At 30.7% G+C, this 19,819-nt stretch overlaps 1 protein-coding gene across 8 annotated transcripts in view; it reads left to right on the top strand.

The window, feature by feature from the left end:
• The window catches only part of Calx (sodium/calcium exchanger 3), a 148,047-nt gene extending 129,915 nt beyond the window's left edge, over positions 1-18,132 (top strand). For 2 of the 8 annotated variants that reach the window (XM_077429564.1, XM_077429568.1), the window contains 6 exons: positions 6,344-6,443; positions 8,281-8,388; positions 14,064-14,222; positions 15,477-15,648; positions 15,742-15,965; positions 18,015-18,132. In XM_077429564.1, the coding sequence (XP_077285690.1) occupies positions 6,344-6,443; positions 8,281-8,388; positions 14,064-14,222; positions 15,477-15,648; positions 15,742-15,946 (744 nt within the window). In that variant the 3' untranslated portion in view covers positions 15,947-15,965; positions 18,015-18,132. Of the gene's footprint in view, positions 1-6,343; positions 6,444-8,280; positions 8,389-14,063; positions 14,223-15,476; positions 15,649-15,741; positions 15,966-16,335; positions 17,929-18,014 lie in introns of those variants that run through there. The other 6 variants (XM_077429563.1, XM_077429560.1, XM_077429561.1 and 3 more) reach the window with 4 other exon arrangements.
• Positions 18,133-19,819: the final 1,687 nt, after the last annotated feature.

Raw genomic sequence — 19,819 nt, 5'->3', positions numbered from 1 at the left:
ACATGTGAGCATAATTACGTGTTTAATCATGCAGTAGCTGTAGGAACAATATTAATTGATAAAGTTATAATGTGCTATTAAGTATATGTATAGATACATATATCCCACATTTGTTGTATAAGAGAATTTTGAACTAATTTTACACAAGCAACGCATTTTGGGAGCTTAAATTAGTAGTGTAATACATAGTTGTATGATTATTGCATTTGTAATATTGCAGCTTAAATAATCAAAGTAAAATTTTAATAACGAAGCTCAAAATCTACCATTAAAATTTACGTGCATAAATTTGAACCCTTATGGTAAAAATACAACTAAAATACTTTTAATCTAATAAAATTAAAAATTTAACATAGACATATCCCAGACTTGTTCCGCGATGAAGCTTGTCTTCATATGAAATATGAGGTATTAACTTTAAATAGAAAAACTTCAGAGACACATGGTGAAATACTTTTAATGAAAAAAAATGTCACACACACTCATTTTATTTTGATATTAAAATCTAAAGAAAGGCCTTGGTTTATACTGATTTTTTTGTATAAATATATGTATAATATCTGAAACTTTCATACATTCATATATATGTACATATATGTATGTATGTCTGTAGTACAATATTTATAGATGCAGTATTAAATTTACATTATATTTACATACCGCAAGCCAAATTGAGGAAATGTAGTCATCAAGTGTTTATCGTATCAATTTCTCCTATAATTAATTTCACATTGGTTTCGAGGCTTCTCAAGATGCACGTCACAAATCCTTGTTCAGCGTATTTCCGCCGGAAGTACGCGCCGCCTCATTTTCCTCAACCTATCTTCCCTTTCCTGAGGAAGAGGGAGGTGGAACGAGAAGCATTTTCACGTCCTATCCAATACCAATTAAGCTGAGTCACACTGTCATCAAGGACCGCGGCTCGTTGAAAGTTCGTTTCGTCCTTTTGTCCTCAAATTCTGAACAAAGGATAATAAACAAATTATTCTCGCTCGCTAAATCAGCACATCTGAAAACGAGCACAAATTGTGTCCATTTGTACACACGATACTTGCTATCCAACTTTTTATTTAAATATCATATGAAGACCTTTGTCGTTCAGAACCTTTTGAAAGTCAAATAATTTATTTAATTCTTTTTGTGATTTTCGATTATTCCGATTGGCCATTTTCTGTCGGTATTTTCCCATTTTATCCGACTTCAATCATTTTTTTTATCTTTCATCTTTTCCTAGGGGTAATCAAAAATATGACGACAACTTCCGCATACAAATTTTATATTTTGTATCTGTATTGCATAGTAATGCTTACTTACTCGCTTTCTTCTTAAGTATTTTGATTCCGAAGTTTTTCAGTAGTTTAGCCGTGGTTAGTTTTGAGAATCGTCCTTTTTTATAGTGTCCTATCTGACACCACGACGTTTGACTTGAGATAAAGTGTTATGTTTACCCCAGCGAAGATATATTTGTATATAAAGAAATTGCGAGGACTGGGACTGAATACGAAACTAAGGTCAACTCGAAAAACAACACCTGAAGATTTATCCTCGGCTTTCCACCCTTCTTGGTTATAAATAGGTGTGTGGGTTTGAAAAAACAACGTACCAATTTATATTACTTAAATAACACACGTGTACCATTGAAACCGAGACACTGGATTTTTTTAATAATCTTTATTTTATTTTATTTTATCTTTAATTTAAACCAGAAAGGCCTAACAGGTAACCCCAATGCGCCTTCCTGGCCAGAAACATTTTTCATTTGATACAAATATTATCAGTATTATACAAAGTACGTACATAAATAAATATCATCCAAAGCGAAATTCAGCGAAGTTCGAGATTTTGCGAGAAAATGGGTAAGGTTGCCAATTTTCTGGAACTGTTTCAATGAAAATTGGCAAACTCTGATAGGAAACGATTGACCTGGAGTCAGCCAGCAGAAACCAGTGGGATTTGAACCCGTGACCACTCCGCTCAAAGCATTACATGCTGACCACTAGTCTATTCTACTAGTTTAAAGGCACTTGTAATAAAAATCATGGTTTTATAAAATTCGAATTCGGTTTGTCTTGGTGTTTCATCTGTTATATATTATTATTATATATTTATGTACATATATGTATATGTATGTATGTACATATTTGTACATTAAAATTTGATTGAAAGGAATTAGATTTCCCAGTGGACTTTTTACCAGACAAACTAGCACGTATACTGTACGTAATACATAAATCAATACACATTAACAAGCTATGTTAAGTGTATAATTAAGTGTAAATATCCTTTAGAGATAATAAATCATATTGATCCTATAACATTATGATTTTTTTCACATTTTTTGATTAGCAATCAGTAGATTACAAGCTATATCGATAGTGTGTGAGCTCTTCTAGCCACGAACGAGTACATATATAGGTTATACATAAATCTGGTTACAACTCCAGCTGTAATACAGTGTTTGTGACACGTCGATGAAAAGGGTCCAAAACCGACGCCACATTTCTTCTATGTGTTTTTATATTATGGCTCCATGCTCTCTTGACACTTTCATCGACCATTGTGCGACAAAATGAAAAAATATATCCGCCGTTACTTTTTTATCTTCTTAGTTTTGCACAGTTTCGATCGAATTCGACGGCGAAATATATATACAACGTGTATTTTAACTAGAAAATTCGAACACGAATAATAATTTAAGATTTCCGAGAAATCTTTCAAGTAGTAGCTATAGGTGTACAAATTTCGAAAATTCAAGCCACGGTATTGATTTTATTAAGATATTACTGAAACAGTTTTAGTTAAATTGATTTTAATAATTAAAAAATTCCAGTAAAAAATGCTATTTCGGTATTATAGAAAATTTTCAATTCGACTGGAGATACAAAAAAAAATTAAAATAATACCTGATTCATAAACAGATCGGTGTTTGATCTAAAAGTAAACAAGATGAACACTTTTATGTTTACTTAATAAAATATCACTTTGTTTAAAGATTGATACGGTTTATTCAAGTGTATATAAAAGTACAGTCAATGGACTAAGAGAAATGAATAGACACTTTTACTAAAAGTCCAGATCACTTAGAAATTCAGTATAAAGAGGCTCACAAGAAGGGCTTAAGTAGAGACTCGGAACAACGTTGGTGTCGATCAAGGTAATCGATTCGGTTGTCGTCTTTTATACAGAAGAGATTTTTATTATACGTTATTTTGTGTGATATTTCTTTATCTTAATGTTAATTTATTTCCGTTAGTCTTTATTATTTATCGATGTCTTCCGATTCGTCATTTAAATTGCACGCCACTGGTAAATACATATATTTTTTTTATTTTTCATTGTATTATATTATACAATATATTTTCAAGTTTAAATAGTTGTATTTAAAATAAAGATAAAACCCAAGGAAGCTCTCAAAAAATTTTATTTTAATAATAATGACGAAAAAAAAACCTTTTTTTTACTATTTCCGCCATACAAATGGCCGTTGTGAGCGTAGCGCACTTTGTATGGGAGATTTTGGCAAAAAATCGATTTGAATTCTCGTTAATCATTCAAAACCAGTCATAATCGACTCGATTATGACTGGTTTTTCGGTTTTCAATAGGTGCCTTTTACATATATGCTTTCTTTACATATAACTGCAATAGGTGACTTTTAGATGCTTTATTTTATTAAAAAAAAACATACATAACATGAAGAAAAAATTTTTGAGTTAAATCGATTAGTTGGAGACACAGGTAATTTTTTTTAAATCGATATTTTTTTTATTTTACGTTCCCGTGATACGACAGAGGTTTTGCAATAAATTCAAAATTCGCGTTTTTCGCTCCGGCATCATTTTATTTTATTTTTACATATACCAGAAAGGCCAACCAGACAAACCCCAATGCGTGCTCTATTACAAACATCGAAAAAATATTTACAAACATTTTACAGCATTTATTTTAGTATTTTATATATTCGAGATGTTATAAACTTGATTTTTTGCAAGAGATGGGAAAGGTTTCAAATTTTTTGGAACCGTTTTAATGAAATCAGATAAATTGGCAAACTCTGATAGGAAACAATAGACCTGGATTCACATATTCAAGGGTTGGCCAGCAACACCGGGCCACGGAATGAACTCATGACCACTCAGTTGAAAGCATTACATTATATATGTACATCTTCCGAAAAATAACACGTAATATTTCTTTCCTACCCACGAAATAAGCTTATGATATTTTATTATAATATATTATATAAGTATACTATTTGTGATAGCTATATTTGTATTAATATAAACTATAGCAAAAAAAAAACACTTTCCCATATTGTACTACTGAATAAATTGTATCAGAATTGTATGAAGCTTAGTAGCAAACAAAATAAATATAATACATTGTGCAGATATATACATATGTACATATGTATGTATATATAAAACCTTGAGATCGCTCAATCGGATCAACTTTTCTCTTAGAAGAATATATTGGTATATTATATGTTCATATGAATTGGTACTCGGAATACATACATACACCTAAAGTACTAATATAGACGTATTCCTCAATACAATAGTCGCCTTTTTGTGGTTTCTGCCTTTCAATTTGTACCCGTATTGACGTCCGGAAAATGGGGCAACACGTTGTGAGCTGTCCTTTATCGACAGGACATAATTAATTGTACACAAACGCATAAGGTAGCGGTCACCAGTTTTGGGACCCTTTAACCGGAAACACAATCGCTTTGTGCGAACTCTCTGACCGGCGATCGTAAATCATCCATCATCCAGCATCGGGGGAATATTTACCGTGAAAAGAAATTATTATATAGGTATAAAATAAATATAAATCCCCTCAAGAGAGGTTGGTCGTAAATTCCCCAAAATATAAAAGCGTTAATTCATTACGATTCACAGTCTATTACCAAATTGCGTTCGTATTCATTTTAATTAGATATAATAATACAATACAGATTTTTTTACGTTCACTAACCTATTTATGTATATAGTTTCCATTTGGAGCTTTCAAAGTTGCTTAATTTATGCATTATTAGTTCGCGAATATAAAAGCTAGACGCGTGTGTCGGTGTATGGGAAAATTTTCATTAAGTTTCAATTGGACGGCTAACTTTCAGCGTAAGATGAGAAAAGTTGATAGTGATTATATTATCTGTGTGCTAGAGTGCTTTGCCGAAATGAAATATAGTTTGAGAGGTTCTAACAGGTATAATATTGGCAATTTTGGTACAAAAGATTTTCATAAGAGTAATCTATTTTATGTTATTGCTTACTTGAATGCATACATACCTATCTAAAAATATTACTTATTAAAATTTTGATAGATTAATTTCAATGTACCTGTACATATATCCATCATCATCTACAGCTATTCACCATCCACTGCTGGATGAAGGCCTCTCCAATATGCTTCCACTCGTCTCTGTTTTGCGCAACTCTCATGCATCTCACTCCACACATTTTCCTAATTTCGTCTACCCATCTTCCCTGCGGTCTTCCTTTTACACTTTTGCATTCTCTGGGGTACCATTCTAGCATTTATTTTGTCCACCTTTCGTCCATTCTTCTAGCCAGGTCATTTCATTCGCCCATTGTCATTTCAATCTCTTCACTCTATCCACTATATCCACAACCCTTGTCATACTTCTCATCCACGTATTCCGTTTCCTGTTTTTCCTCGTTATGCCAAGCATACAATGTTATATACTTCTTTGAATGCATTGGACTTTGTGTAGCAACTTGGCGTTCAATGTCCAAGTTTCACAGCCATACGTCATCACTAAAGAGCGGAGCCAGAGCGCACCGTTCATTGTTCAATTGTTGTAAATGCATTGTTAAAGGATCGCCGAACCTTTTTTTTTTGCACTTTGCTTTGTAAATAGATCCAAACCGCCCCGATTCCTGGAAAAAGCACGGTCTCTATCCGTGCTCTAGTCATCACTGGCAAAACACATTGATCGAAAATCTTTTCTTCGGGCAAAGTGGCATTTTTGATTAAAAAACCGCATTCTTTCGTCCAAATTCACTCCATCTTAATTTAATACTCTTTATTTATTTATTTCTTCTTCTTCTTTACTACGGGACATGTCAATTATTTGACCTAAATATAAAAAAATACTTACTACTTCTACCGGTTTATCATCTAATGAAATGCTATCAGGCATGCAATAACTATTGAACATTAGGTGTATATAGACATAAAATGATTAAATAAATAAAATAAAATTATCTATTTTTATCAATACAATGCATATATTTTAATTCGACAAGCTAAATGGCATTATTGGACTTTGTTGAAAGCAAAAAACTCGGTCTAATGATAAATATTTAATTTTGTTTCAGAATACTGTGGACAAATTGGTCCAGAGAGCAAACGCTTCGATACTCATCGGCACATCGTCGTGGAAAGAGCAGTTCGTCGAAGCGCTAACTGTCAGCTCAGGTAATTAATTATAAATCGGCACGCACGTATCCATACATTTCAAAGTGAACAGGTACATAATCCTCGAGAGAGATCCACCGAGGTCCTCTTTCGCTTTTCAGTGGCTGTTATCGATTTTAGCACTTCATGAATTAAAGATGGGGCGCGCTTTTGGCGCCGACGTCGTGCGAAATTTGCCAACGTTTTAAAATACTCCGATAAGTCTCTGTGAAATCCCATTTCGGATCGACTCCAAAGAGATTACTGCCCGAATGCTCCAGTGGCAATTTTGAAAAGTGAAAGTTTACCCTTATGTGGGTTTTTAAATTTTAATATCATCTGTGGGTAAATTATAAGTCCCCGACCTGCTCATTCGACTCAAATAATTATTATAGACGTGGAAGACCCCTGGATCTTTAATTATGACTTTCGGATTATCCTCTCTGCCATGAACATTAATACTACTTATATTTTCTTGATCACGTATTTTATAAAAGCATTTGAATGATATATGTATATACCTATAAAATGATAATTACATGCATACATTCGATCAATGGATTGGCAAATCTTAGCGTAATGATTGAATTTTGGTTCAATTCTTTCGTTGCAAATGTTTTTCTTAAATTTTCTTTGATGACTCAATAAATAGTAAATAATAGCAAAATTTTTATTAAAATTAAAAATGACTTCCAATACTTTTGCAAAAACTAAAATAAGATGTTTATCAAATCGTTACATTTGTTTTCATTTGATTTACTCTAGCTTTTAAAGTGCAGAATACATGCATTAAAATTTATAAACAAAAAAATACTTCATTAGTACACCGGCGACCCGTGAGTCACGCATTAATTCTCTTGAACGCTAACGTCTCACGGGTGGGTCACGTCAATTTCTCTTCCTAAACGTACAATATTTAACGTTTAAAATGGTTTTACAAGCACCGTATTTGAACTAACCTGGTTATAAAAATTTAAAAATGATTTGAGTTTTTCGGTATTCAATGCTCAACTTTAAGCTTTGCTGGTGTGCAGGTAAAAATCAAATATTTCGAGAGTGGCAGCTAAACGTTTAAAAGTAAATAATTTTCGAACGCTTTTAATAATAATATTTTTGATTAAAATCAAATTTTACAAATTCAAATATCTAGGTACTCGCTTAAATTTCATTAATTAAAATAGAAGCGTTAAATTTAAAATCGATTCCGTTTGACTTAACTCTAAATCTTCTTGTTGGATGGTTAGATTATTTTTTATACAAATTTACTTCAACTCAAAAACTTCAAAAAATTTATACTTCACTAGAAAATTTACATAGGAATTTCCCCGTTGAATTTTCAAACCGAACGTGTGACGCCCTCGGAAAAAGTCGTCGCATCGCCGATTAAATGGAAAATAATTCGTTTTTCCGCAGCCGAGCAAGTTTATTTCCGATCCGGAAAAATTGTTCATTGATCTCATTCAAATGAAACGCTATCTCCGCTATAAAACGACGCAATTAATTTGAATAAATTAACCGTCTTGTGATTCTGCCAAACGTCTACAATCAATAAAATCAATTCGACCGGTATGTGCCATCCCGATTCATTTGATCGACATCTGAAGCGAAAAGGTTTATACTAACTTCCGCAGCGCCAATGTATGAAATGTTTTACGCTCAGTTTGTTACATTCAAAGAAAACGATTTTAAGCTCGAGAAAGCTTTCAAAATAAAGCTTTATGAGGGAGAGAGGCCCCATAATGAAAGAAATATCGAATTGCAAAAATAGTAGTAGTTGGTCTTTGCGAATAGAGTTTTCCCTTTACGTATCATTAAGGAACTTCGCTAAAAATATATTCCATTTTCTTTTCTATTTCAGGCGAAGAAGACGAAGATGGTGAACCGAAGAAACCTTCCTGTTTTGATTATTTCCTGCACATTCTAACTGTATTTTGGAAAGTCATATTCGCATTCGTACCACCGACAGGTATGTCTATGATATTTAACCGAACACATATTATTTTATTTTTATACATACATACGTACATTATTTCAACATCCAAATATAATATTTCACTTAAATCAGTATTTATGTATGTACTTTCATTTCATGAGTTCATTATTTATAAAATTTTCTGCCATGTACTCATTATAAAATAAAAATATATGTATGTATTATATATAAAACTTTATCATCTGAAAGAACACTAACACTCGCGCTTGTCCTTATTACTATGGGTATTTTCAATTTTCCAAAATGAAAACGTTCCTGAGTGTAAAAGTTTTCAGTAATAAAAATAAATTTTTGCCATATCTCCCCGTTCGTTGCTTTTTTTTTAGTTGACGCTTTTCAAATGTCTCGACATTTATTACACAGAGTAGGTATGAAATTTTCCTATTTCAATTTTTACTTTTTTAACATACATACTACATACATATATACTCGTAGGCATGGTATGTATTAAGGTATACGTAATTTAAATGTCAAGCTTTTGTGTATTTTATTACCTTTTCAGGTTGAAACTTTTATATTCCAATAATTAGATGAACATTAGATTACAATACATATAAAATAAACACAATGTTAATAATGTGTATATTGTGTTATATTAATTATATTTAAGCGGATATATTGATATTTCAAAGAAAGTAAAAACGACCGCAACAGTTAAACATTAAAATATTCAATTTTGAATGTGAAAATTTACTACATATACCCGTTTTATTTTATTTTATAAACATAATTTATTTTTTTTAAAAACAAGTTTTTGTGAATTAGTGAATTAGTGACTTAGAAAACATGTGGGTACTGCAACTTTCAAAATGAAATACATATACATAGGTGCTACTTTGGTATGCGGTCTGCCTAAGCAAGCGATCTACTTTTGAATCGGAGTCGACTATTTTTTTTTTATTTGTATCGTAGCAATGACCTGTTTATTATATTTTTTGTTTTTTCTTGCCGCCCCATAATGTTGTCGAAGCATTACTATTAAAATATCGTCAGCAGCGAAGAAAATAACGACCCTAACTACCTAATCTTAAATGAATAGGGCCAACCCTAACTTAACCTAACCTAACCTAACCCTTAATTAAATAGGTGTTGGCTGCTAAGATATTTTTTTTTTTTAAGTTTTATTTCATCAATATTTTCAATACATATTTAAAAAAAAAACATATTTTAGCAGCCAACAACTATTTATTTAAGGGTCAGGTTAGATTAGGTTAAGTTAGGGTTGGCCGTATTCATTTAAGATTATGTTGTTACGGTCGGTATTATTCAGTCTCACTGTCACACGCGAGAACTGAGACAGTGATACCGCATATTAAAGTAAAAACGTGAAGGTAGATCGCATACTAAAGTAGATATGTGAAGGTAAACTAAAGTGGCACCTATATAAATATGTATATACAGTCCCTGACCAGTGAATTGGGGACAGCGCGCAAATTTCACGTATTCTATATTTAATGGTTTATTATCAGAAGTACAGGTATTCGTACAGAAGTACGAATTTAAAACAAATAGGTATTTTTGTTGTTACATAGTTTATTTACAAAATAAATATACAAAAAAGGTAAAAAAAAAGTATCTTTTAAGACTTTTAAGTACTTTTCCTTATTCATAGAACCGCTCACAAAATAGAGGGGACTCCGACTTTCGACGCTAAATTGAAGCCCATACCATGATTTATGGATTTATAAAAATAAAATCTTGTGCAAAAATAAGTGTCAATTAAATTTAATAAAAACTCAGATTTACAATAATTATGTTTAGCCAATTATATTATATTTAACGCCGCAGATGAAAATTGTTCTGTTTATTCTTGAAATTCCGATGCTTATTTGCCGTTGCATTCACTTTCACCGTTAAAATATGCTATCCATAGAAGTACGTTTTGTTTTCCGAAATATAGCAACACTGGGCCAACGGACGCTTGGCCGAACGGACATTAGGCCGACGGACATCTAGCCAAATGGACACTTAGCCGAACGGATACTAGGCCGACGGATATTTGGCCGAATGAAAATTTTTATTGTTTAAATTCATCAAAAATATCACATTTTAATGAGGGCGAGCTGATAGGTGTATAGCATAAAGTACATATAGTCAAGATGAGAGCTCGGTTCCATTTTTACAAATTTTCTTACCGATGTACATAATATTCAATTTATATTGATTTTCAATTATCTATACGCTACTGCACTATACACTATACCAGCGGTTTCCAAAATTTATGCTACTACGCCTCCCTAAAAAAATTTTTTTTTTCCACGCCTCCCTGCCTTTTATTTTTTAATAGACACGTTTTAAATAATAAACCTTTATTTAAAAAGAAAATACTGAACACTACAATAGACAGAATAATAAAAAGGTTTTTTATAACATTTATACGAACACGTATATTTATTTTTATATTAAATTACTAATTAAACTACATCTAACACATCAAAATTTAACGCACAGGATGTTGTTGTTTATTGGCACAAAGTTTATCAAATCTTGGGGGCAATATAGAGAGTGCCACTCGTAACTCCTTTTCGACTTTCCTTTACCTGGCTCGATGACTTTGGTTTTCATTGCAGCTAGTGCCGAAAAGCCCGTTTCGCATAAATAAGACGTTACAAACGGTAGAAGCACTTGCATTGCTTTGCAATACAAAGATTCATACTCTCCACTAAGATTCATCCAAAATTTGATTATGGTTTCATTTTGAAACTTTTATTTTAGTGAGCTACCGCGTGATAATTCTATCAATTTTTCTTTTTCGATCGTTGTCAGCTCGAATTCTTCTTTTTCATTGTAGTTAAATGGATTCTGTATCCACAAAAACTTTGAGAAATCAAGGTCTTTGAAATAATTGGAAAAATGCAGCACTAAACCATCCAAGTGGTCAGTAAAAAGATTTTTACTTGCTTCAATATTGGCTGTGGCCCAGAAATCTTTGGAAAGTGAAAACATATCCAACTCATTATTTTGTAAATTTGATTTCCATAACTTCAACTATTTAATGAAAGCTTTTACTTTCTCTTTTTGAACAAGTGGATGTATTTGTGAAGAGATTTTTCGACTGAAATTTTCGCATTGTCCGTTCTTAACCATCAATAGATTAATCACCATCAGACTAATGTTGAAGATATCCTACTCACGCTTCAGTGCATCGGTTCGAACGAATTAAATTCCGTGTCGCCTGTCGACGAATAAATCCAGCTGAAGTGCTGAAAATAAACAGACGTCTGTAAACAACGAGCCCCATGTTCCTCGTCATGTTTTCATTATATAGCGTACTCAGAAAACACACTCAGAAGAGCTACGCTATCACTGAAGATGTGGAAAATTTTCGATTGAGGCTTATGTATATTTTCTATGCGATTTATAATTGAAATTATTTCAGAGCCTAACTTTACGCGTCGTAACGTTTAAACCACACGTGTCAATTTAACGCGGTGGTTCAGGTGGCGCTCAAACGATTAGGTAATTAATTAATCAACCTTATTATTAATGCAGAGCTTGCGGGCCAATTGTTTCCAGCCCGCTTTATTTACATACATTGGCCATTACACCATATGCGTGTCGACGACATTTGCATGGCAATCGCGTCAATATGTCACAAATTGTGTATACAGCCGATTAATTACGTAACTGAACTCACTATTATTACATATGTACATTCGTATGTTGTCAGTGAAATGTCTTTAAATACTTAATAGATTTAAATGGACTCATAATAGCTTCAACTCTACCCGTTTCCCGTCAATATTTACCAATTTTATACGACTCGATTGTGATGACGATTCCGGAGAAAATTTCTCTATCTATTTTTACCACTTCACATTCTGTCGTCTCCAGAATTTGTTTTGTATTCGTTAATAAAGCTTCATTGCATTACTGAAATGTTTCTCTCTGCATAAGAAACGGAATACCAATTCATTAAAAATAAAGTATACGTGTATACTGTATATGTATGTATAATTACATACAAATATGAAATAATCATTGAATATATTTTTTCGTTTATTTGAGTATCGTTTTAGCCCGGTTTCGAGTATGACTCGAACTATGTTTTAGATGAGGATTTTAAAAAAATATATATTTTATTCTACTTTTTAAATTTAAAAAATTTATAGACAGAAATAAATTAAAATTCGAATGATGAAAAAATGCAAATTTTAAACTATTGTTTCGTAAATATAATGCGATTGCTTTTACACTTAAATATATTTTATATAGGGGACACTTTAAATGTGTATTAAATAAAACAAGTTTGCATTAAAAATATTGTATATTTTTCATAAATAATGCAAATAAATCTTTTTTTGGAAATAATTTTTAATGCACTAGAAATCAAGCGTATTTTCTTTTATTCTAAATCCACAAATAATTCGTTTTTAGGAGCAAAATTATTTTTTCAATGCACATTTAAATTGTATTAAAAATATTGAAATTCATTAAGTTACGATATTAATGAACTTTAATATTTTTTCAATTTTTTGACACCATGAATGCAATGCTATAATCATACTATGAATGCAATCGGAAGGCCTGGTTTCACCAATTCTCGTTAAATGAACTCTCCGTTTCTTTACTTCATATAATTTGTCATCAATTTTGAATAAGATTTATAATTTTATGCTTATAACTAGAGGTAGGACCGGGAGCGTTCCGTTCACCGTTAATTGTTCGCCGTGCTTTGTTCATTTTTATGATGAACCTTTTGTTTGCACTCTAGCTCTGTAAATAGACCCAAAACACTCTAATTCCTGGAAAAAGCACGCTTCCGGTCCTACCTCTATTTATAACAGCTAATTGCATATATTGTGTTTTTAATTCATTTGAATGAATTATACATTTTTCAAATACTTCCAGTACCAAACCGACGAGACAAGTACAGAAACAAAGAGTTTATTCAACGACCCGAATATAATATATTGATTTCATATAAAAACCTTGGAATGTAAAAAAAAATGATGAAATTGTATAAGAAAATAATTTCATTCATATTAAATGTCCATAAGTAATTTCTATTGACATTCTCGAAGCTTGCCTAATACCGAATTGAAGAGAATATAGCCTACTAACAACATAAATTCATTATATAAAGCAATTAAACTAACTCACTATTGGGATATGAAATCTTTTTAATATATGTACGTATATTACATACATATTTATATGTATATTATATTATATAAACATATAAATTGGGAATCCAATCTCTGATCAGATTCGGTGATTGGATTCCCATGCGAATGTCGATATTGGATTCGACTCACCAAAACGAAGCTCGCTTTTCAGAAAAAAAAAACGACCATATGTACATATGTATATGATATGTACGTTCGAATTGAGTTTTCTCGACACGAAAGTTTCCGACTTCCACACTTTCTGCACCGAATGCCAGAGGATGCTTTTTTTCCATTTATTTCCATATTTCTTCTTCGAGGAGCGCTGATATAACATTTTATATCTGCAATATCTGTGTATAGCACAAATGTTCCCAGTTCAATATGCATATACATACATATGTGCATATGTATCTACCTACTAGATGTGGTATTTAAGAAAATCTTATTTGATATATTTATGTACGTGCATATACATATGTACAATATATCATGTAAGGGTAAAATTATAATGATATTAATAAATATTTTAAATTTCAGATATTGCCGGTGGGTATCTCTGCTTCGTTGTGTCTATCCTGTCTATCGGTGTGGTGACGGCCATCATCGGTGATGTTGCATCACACTTTGGCTGCACCTTAGGCATTAAGGACTCAGTAACGGCCATCGTCTTCGTGGCCCTCGGCACCAGTATCCCAGGTCTGAGCTCAATTATTATAAGATTATAAAGTATGGGCACCAATCCAACTCGTATTCCTATAGCCAAACTAACAACAACCCACATTTCCCCCAAGTGTCTACAAAAATGAATGGCCGATATTGCTGTTGAGAATAATTTTTTTCTGTCATAAATATTGTTTGGTTGATGCGATTATGTTTATATAATTTTATCAGGTAAATATTTATTTGGTTAGTGTCTTTGGTAAACCAACCTAACTTCCATATACTGACTAATTTATTAAAATATTTATACTAACCAAAATCAATAATATATGTATAATATATTAAATAATTCCCCATTTATTAGCCAGCAGTATAGCTCAGTGGTTTCGTTAATCCTAACCACTGTGAGGTCCCCGGGTTCAAGACTTGGGTTGACCTGGATTGAAAAGAATTTATTTGGAATAATTTATGTAGTGCTGCTGGTCAGACTTGGATATTTGTGACTAAAAGACTAAAAGTCGATCGTTTCCTATCAGAGTTTGCCAATGTATCTGATTTCATTATTGAAACGATTCCTCATCAAATTGACTAAACCATCCAATATTTGAATATAATTTCAAAATTTATAAATCCATAAATTTTTATATGTACAATTTTTGTACCATAGGTGCCACTCAGAGGCAACCCTTAAGGGTACCAATGAAAAATATAAATTTTATTATATCCAAATCATTTTAATAATATCTAAAAATGAATGTTTGTGTATCCATATTGAAAATCTACAATTTTCAACTTCGATCTACCAAATTTGGTATATTATAGCCTAACTTAGACTGTAAACGGTATTTGGAAGGGTTTGCAACTCTTAGAAAGGTTTTTCCTTTTAATATTATCAGCCCAAGCAACACCGGCTAGTAAATTATAGTACTATATGAAGGTTGTAAAAGATTGAAAATGGACTAAGTTAGAGTATCGAGAATAACAAATATGGATATATGTATGTATGATGATTCTAAATTAAAAGCTGTAGATGTGCATAGCAGACAAACCAACAAACAAACGTTTATCTGTATATATTCGATAGAAGAAGAAGACACAAAAGAACCATATATAATATTAACATTGCCATTGAAATTTTATTTACATTTTAATAAATATAATCCTTCAATATTTATAATCTAAATTAGATACTTTCAATTTAATTTATTCTATAATGTTATGCACTATGAAATTATAATTATATTTAATAGCAACATTTAATTTCATTACATAATGTATTTGTTCCAATAGATACGTTTGCTAGCAAAGTTGCCGCCATTCAAGACAAATACGCAGATGCTTCAGTGGGTAACGTAACAGGCAGTAATGCCGTCAACGTCTTCTTGGGCATCGGTATCGCTTGGTCCATAGCTGCTATCTATCACAACGCTCACGGAAATAAGTTCCTCATTGATCCCGGAAAGTGAGTACATACCACATATATAATATTTATTTGGTCAAATTCAATGTTACAGTAAAGATATCCACCACCTAAACTTGAAATATATGTTTTCAGCCTCGCATTTTCAGTGACCATTTTCTGCTCAGAAGCAATGGTCACAATTTGTATACTGCTACTTAGAAGGCACAAATCCATTGGTGGTGAGCTCGGAGGAGACGTCACACTTAAGTACATAACGGCTGCGTTCATGTTCGGCCTTTGGCTTATCTACCTGATCCTGTCTACATTGGAGGCCTACGATTACATCGAAGGATTCTAAAGTACCTACATATATATATGTATGATATATTATAATAAAAGAAAAAGCAACATATTTAAAATAATATTAAAATTATAATTTATCGTTTTTTTTTTCTTTTGTAATCATACCGATGTAATATTTAATATCAAAAACTCTTGAATGGATTAGTTACCATTTTACTTAATTTAAATCGAATTTATTCGATTAAAATTATATCCATCATATAAAATCAAGTGTGTCATATTTGAACTTCAGATTTGGTCAACGTCGACGAAGTGTTTCAGCGTAAAAATTGTTAATTCGACAATTAAATTTATTTTATTGCACTTGAGACATTATACTGGCTACTTATAGTCCGATTGGTTATTTGCTTTTAAAAATGTATTTTTTTATACATTACTTTTCAGGAACACTTTACTCGCCGGCGGTTTAACAAATATTAGATTTATGTGTATATGTGTAAAACGTGCGATCTAAAAATCCACATATCATCGCGAGGGACCCGTCTCTTCAAAGAATAAACGTGGTGAATCGTATTGACCAAGTGAAAATGAAGAAGATTTGACCAGAAAATGTAAAGAAGTATGTAATTAATTGCAAAAATAAATAAAAAGAGATTATGAATGACACATTGATATAAAAAAAATAGAATATATATTTGAATATGTATGTGAAATTATTAGGGGATTAACTGTCCTGCACTTGCTTACATCTCGTGCAAAGAACACAGCCATGGCTATGGTGCAAAGTGTTATATACATATATTTTAATTTACATATGTATGTATAAACGTTACTATTGAAATACAAATATATCATCAGAATTATTTTATTTCACATAAAACCAATCAAAATAATATACAGACTCACTTCATTGGTCGAACAAAAGGCAGGTATTAAAAATCACATTTGGAACCTCTTCATTATTTAATTATTATTACTTGTTACGTTTTCTTTTATTGAATATTGAATTTTTTGGAAAAGTTTACAAATACCGTAGTATTTGTATGGTTTTTATTAGACGTAGTTAGATTTATTCCGAAATTAAAAAAAATAATTAAATAATAAAAATAAAATACATACATGTATTATTGTATTTCGACTGATTTTGACACAAAAATAATAAAATATAATATCTCGGCCACATTTCGAGGTTAGCGCGATGAATAATTTTTATTAATAATTAAAAACGAGTAATATACAATGACACATTAGAGTTTAGTAATTTGGGACTCGTATGTACGTCCTACAAATAAATAAACGTAACGCAAGGAAGAGTTAAAAAAACGAACAATTTTTAAAATTTACACTACAATAGTTTTTTTACCATTAAGTCTTGGTTCTATAATTGTACAAAACTAAAAAATTGTGTAATCTTTTTAAACAAAGAAGTAATAAAATAAAGAACTGCAATCGGAAAGAGATTTCAAAAATATATGTACGGAACTGTGCGAAATTGATCGAAAACTGCAATTTCAATTATGTGTACTGTGATAATGTTAATCCCAAAACTAAATTAGTGATTTTAAATACTTGGCTATTATATTATTATTGTTATTGTATTACCTTTCTAAACAATACTTCTCGCATTAATACTAATTCGAAACTACATTTAATTGTAACCAAATAATTATTCAAAATACAAATGCTGTAGTCTTCACACATCTTGACCAGTCTCTATGTATTTCTATAGATATCTCTTTCTGTATAGATCTCAACATGTGTATCACAATTTTAAACTAGATGTCTCAAAGTATTGAAAAATATACATATATGTATGTATGTATTTATTTACATATGCATATACTTAGAATCAAATTAAAAGTAAATTAAAAAACCAAAATCATTGTCAAGTACCAATTTTTTGTATAGAATAATAGTTTTTTGAAATTACATCTTATAGCAAATCATTCGTTAGCATTGTACGTTGCTTGTATGTATATCTATCTTCAAACTTCTTAAGTACTCTTGTAACTAATTATAGCATACATACTACTATACATATATACATATATATATGCCCATAATTATGAAAGTGGTCTAAGTCAAGAAAAAAAGTCGATTTTATCGTTTAATATCGCTTAAAGACCACTTTCATAATTATGGGCACATATATAATTTAAATGAATAATTAAAAGCAATTACATATGTATACATATATGTGTATTGTTAAATAAGATTCACAAACAAGCTTAACACACCTTCAAGAAAAAAAAACTAATTGAAACATAACACACTTCATACTACATTATTTTTATATGTACATATATACATATATGTAATGAAGTATATGTATATATATATATATATATATATATATATATATATATATATATATATATATATATATATTATATTTAAATGTTTTAGACTTTCCATAAATATTATTAAAAATATAATGAATATTTTAATGTTTAAATTTCTGTTATGTATGTAAATATATATAAATATGTATATATATATTTTTATATATATATATATATATATATATAGATATATATACATATATATATATATATATATATATATATATATATATATATATATATATATATATATATATATATATATATATATGTATGTACATATATATGTATGTACATATATACGTATGTAATACGTTCAGTGACATTTAATTTTAGCGCTCAAGCGTACAGTGTTTAAACCGAACCTACGTTAAGGGTTTCACTGTATATCTGTAATGTATCTGCTATCGTTATTTTAATCCTATTACATACTAACTTCATAATGTAGATATTACATATATATATATATATATATATATATATATATATATATATATATATATATATATATATATATATATATATTAAGCGAAAAGACACCAGAATGTTACTGTGAAATCGCAATGATTATCAAGCGTGATTGTAAATAAGGTTTTTTTTAATATTATATTATTACTATTGTGCTTTGATTTTATATTATTAATAATCACAACGTAGATATTGTTGTTTGCCTTTCCATAAAGAAACATGTATGTATATTTCGAATTTAATACAAAAGTTATTATATTGATACATATAAATCTTTCGCACACAAATGACGATTTTCCGTCCAATTATTTTTCTCACATTTAAATGTGTTCGTTTTTTAATTTTTTTATGTTTACCTTATCAAATATTTATGGAAAGGTTGTAACAACATCACACCGCGAAGCTTTTATCTATATATTTTTATTTTTATTGTAATTTTACGACCCGTGCATTTTATCCTCGATTTTACGATAGTTTTCTATAATGTTAATTTCTAAGTGATATTTGTATTCACAACATATGGGCATGGCTGCTAAACATACCTTTCTCGATAGACGAAATCAATCAAAAAATGCAATTGTATAATTATAATAATCTTGCAGAGTTTGCGCATTCCAACCATTGAACGCCTTCGATACAATTGTGCAGCGATTCCGATGTGTAAAATCTATTTTTTCCTCTCTTCGTCCTGTCTTATTCCTCGATTCCCCGCTCATGTTTGTTTTATTGTTATATGATATAAACCATATACATATATAAAAATCGTTAATTAAAGTATAATTTATTGTAACGATTTGTAAAGTAATGCCATAATTTTATGTATCAGTAGAATAGATGTTATTTATTTGATAAAAATGATTTACATATTTATAAATATATGTATGACACTACACGACTACATGACTTTATACGATGCGCTCGTCGATACGTTTCTTTCGCTCTCAACTTAACTTGACTGAAGTTTTTAAGCGTTGATGCTTCGAAGATGGAACTATTGCCGTCCGCATTGTAGAATATGCATGTTCGAGTGTGTGCCGAGTTGATGATCGAAAAAATCCAAAAACTAACAGCTATTCTTCCATCCGCCGGGCGGTGGCTAGTCAAAATAGCTTAAGAGA

This window comes from Arctopsyche grandis, chromosome 4, assembly GCF_051622035.1.
Source record: "Arctopsyche grandis isolate Sample6627 chromosome 4, ASM5162203v2, whole genome shotgun sequence".
NCBI classification, from domain to species: domain Eukaryota; kingdom Metazoa; phylum Arthropoda; class Insecta; order Trichoptera; family Hydropsychidae; genus Arctopsyche; species Arctopsyche grandis.
This window is presented reverse-complemented; position numbering and strand designations above follow the sequence as displayed.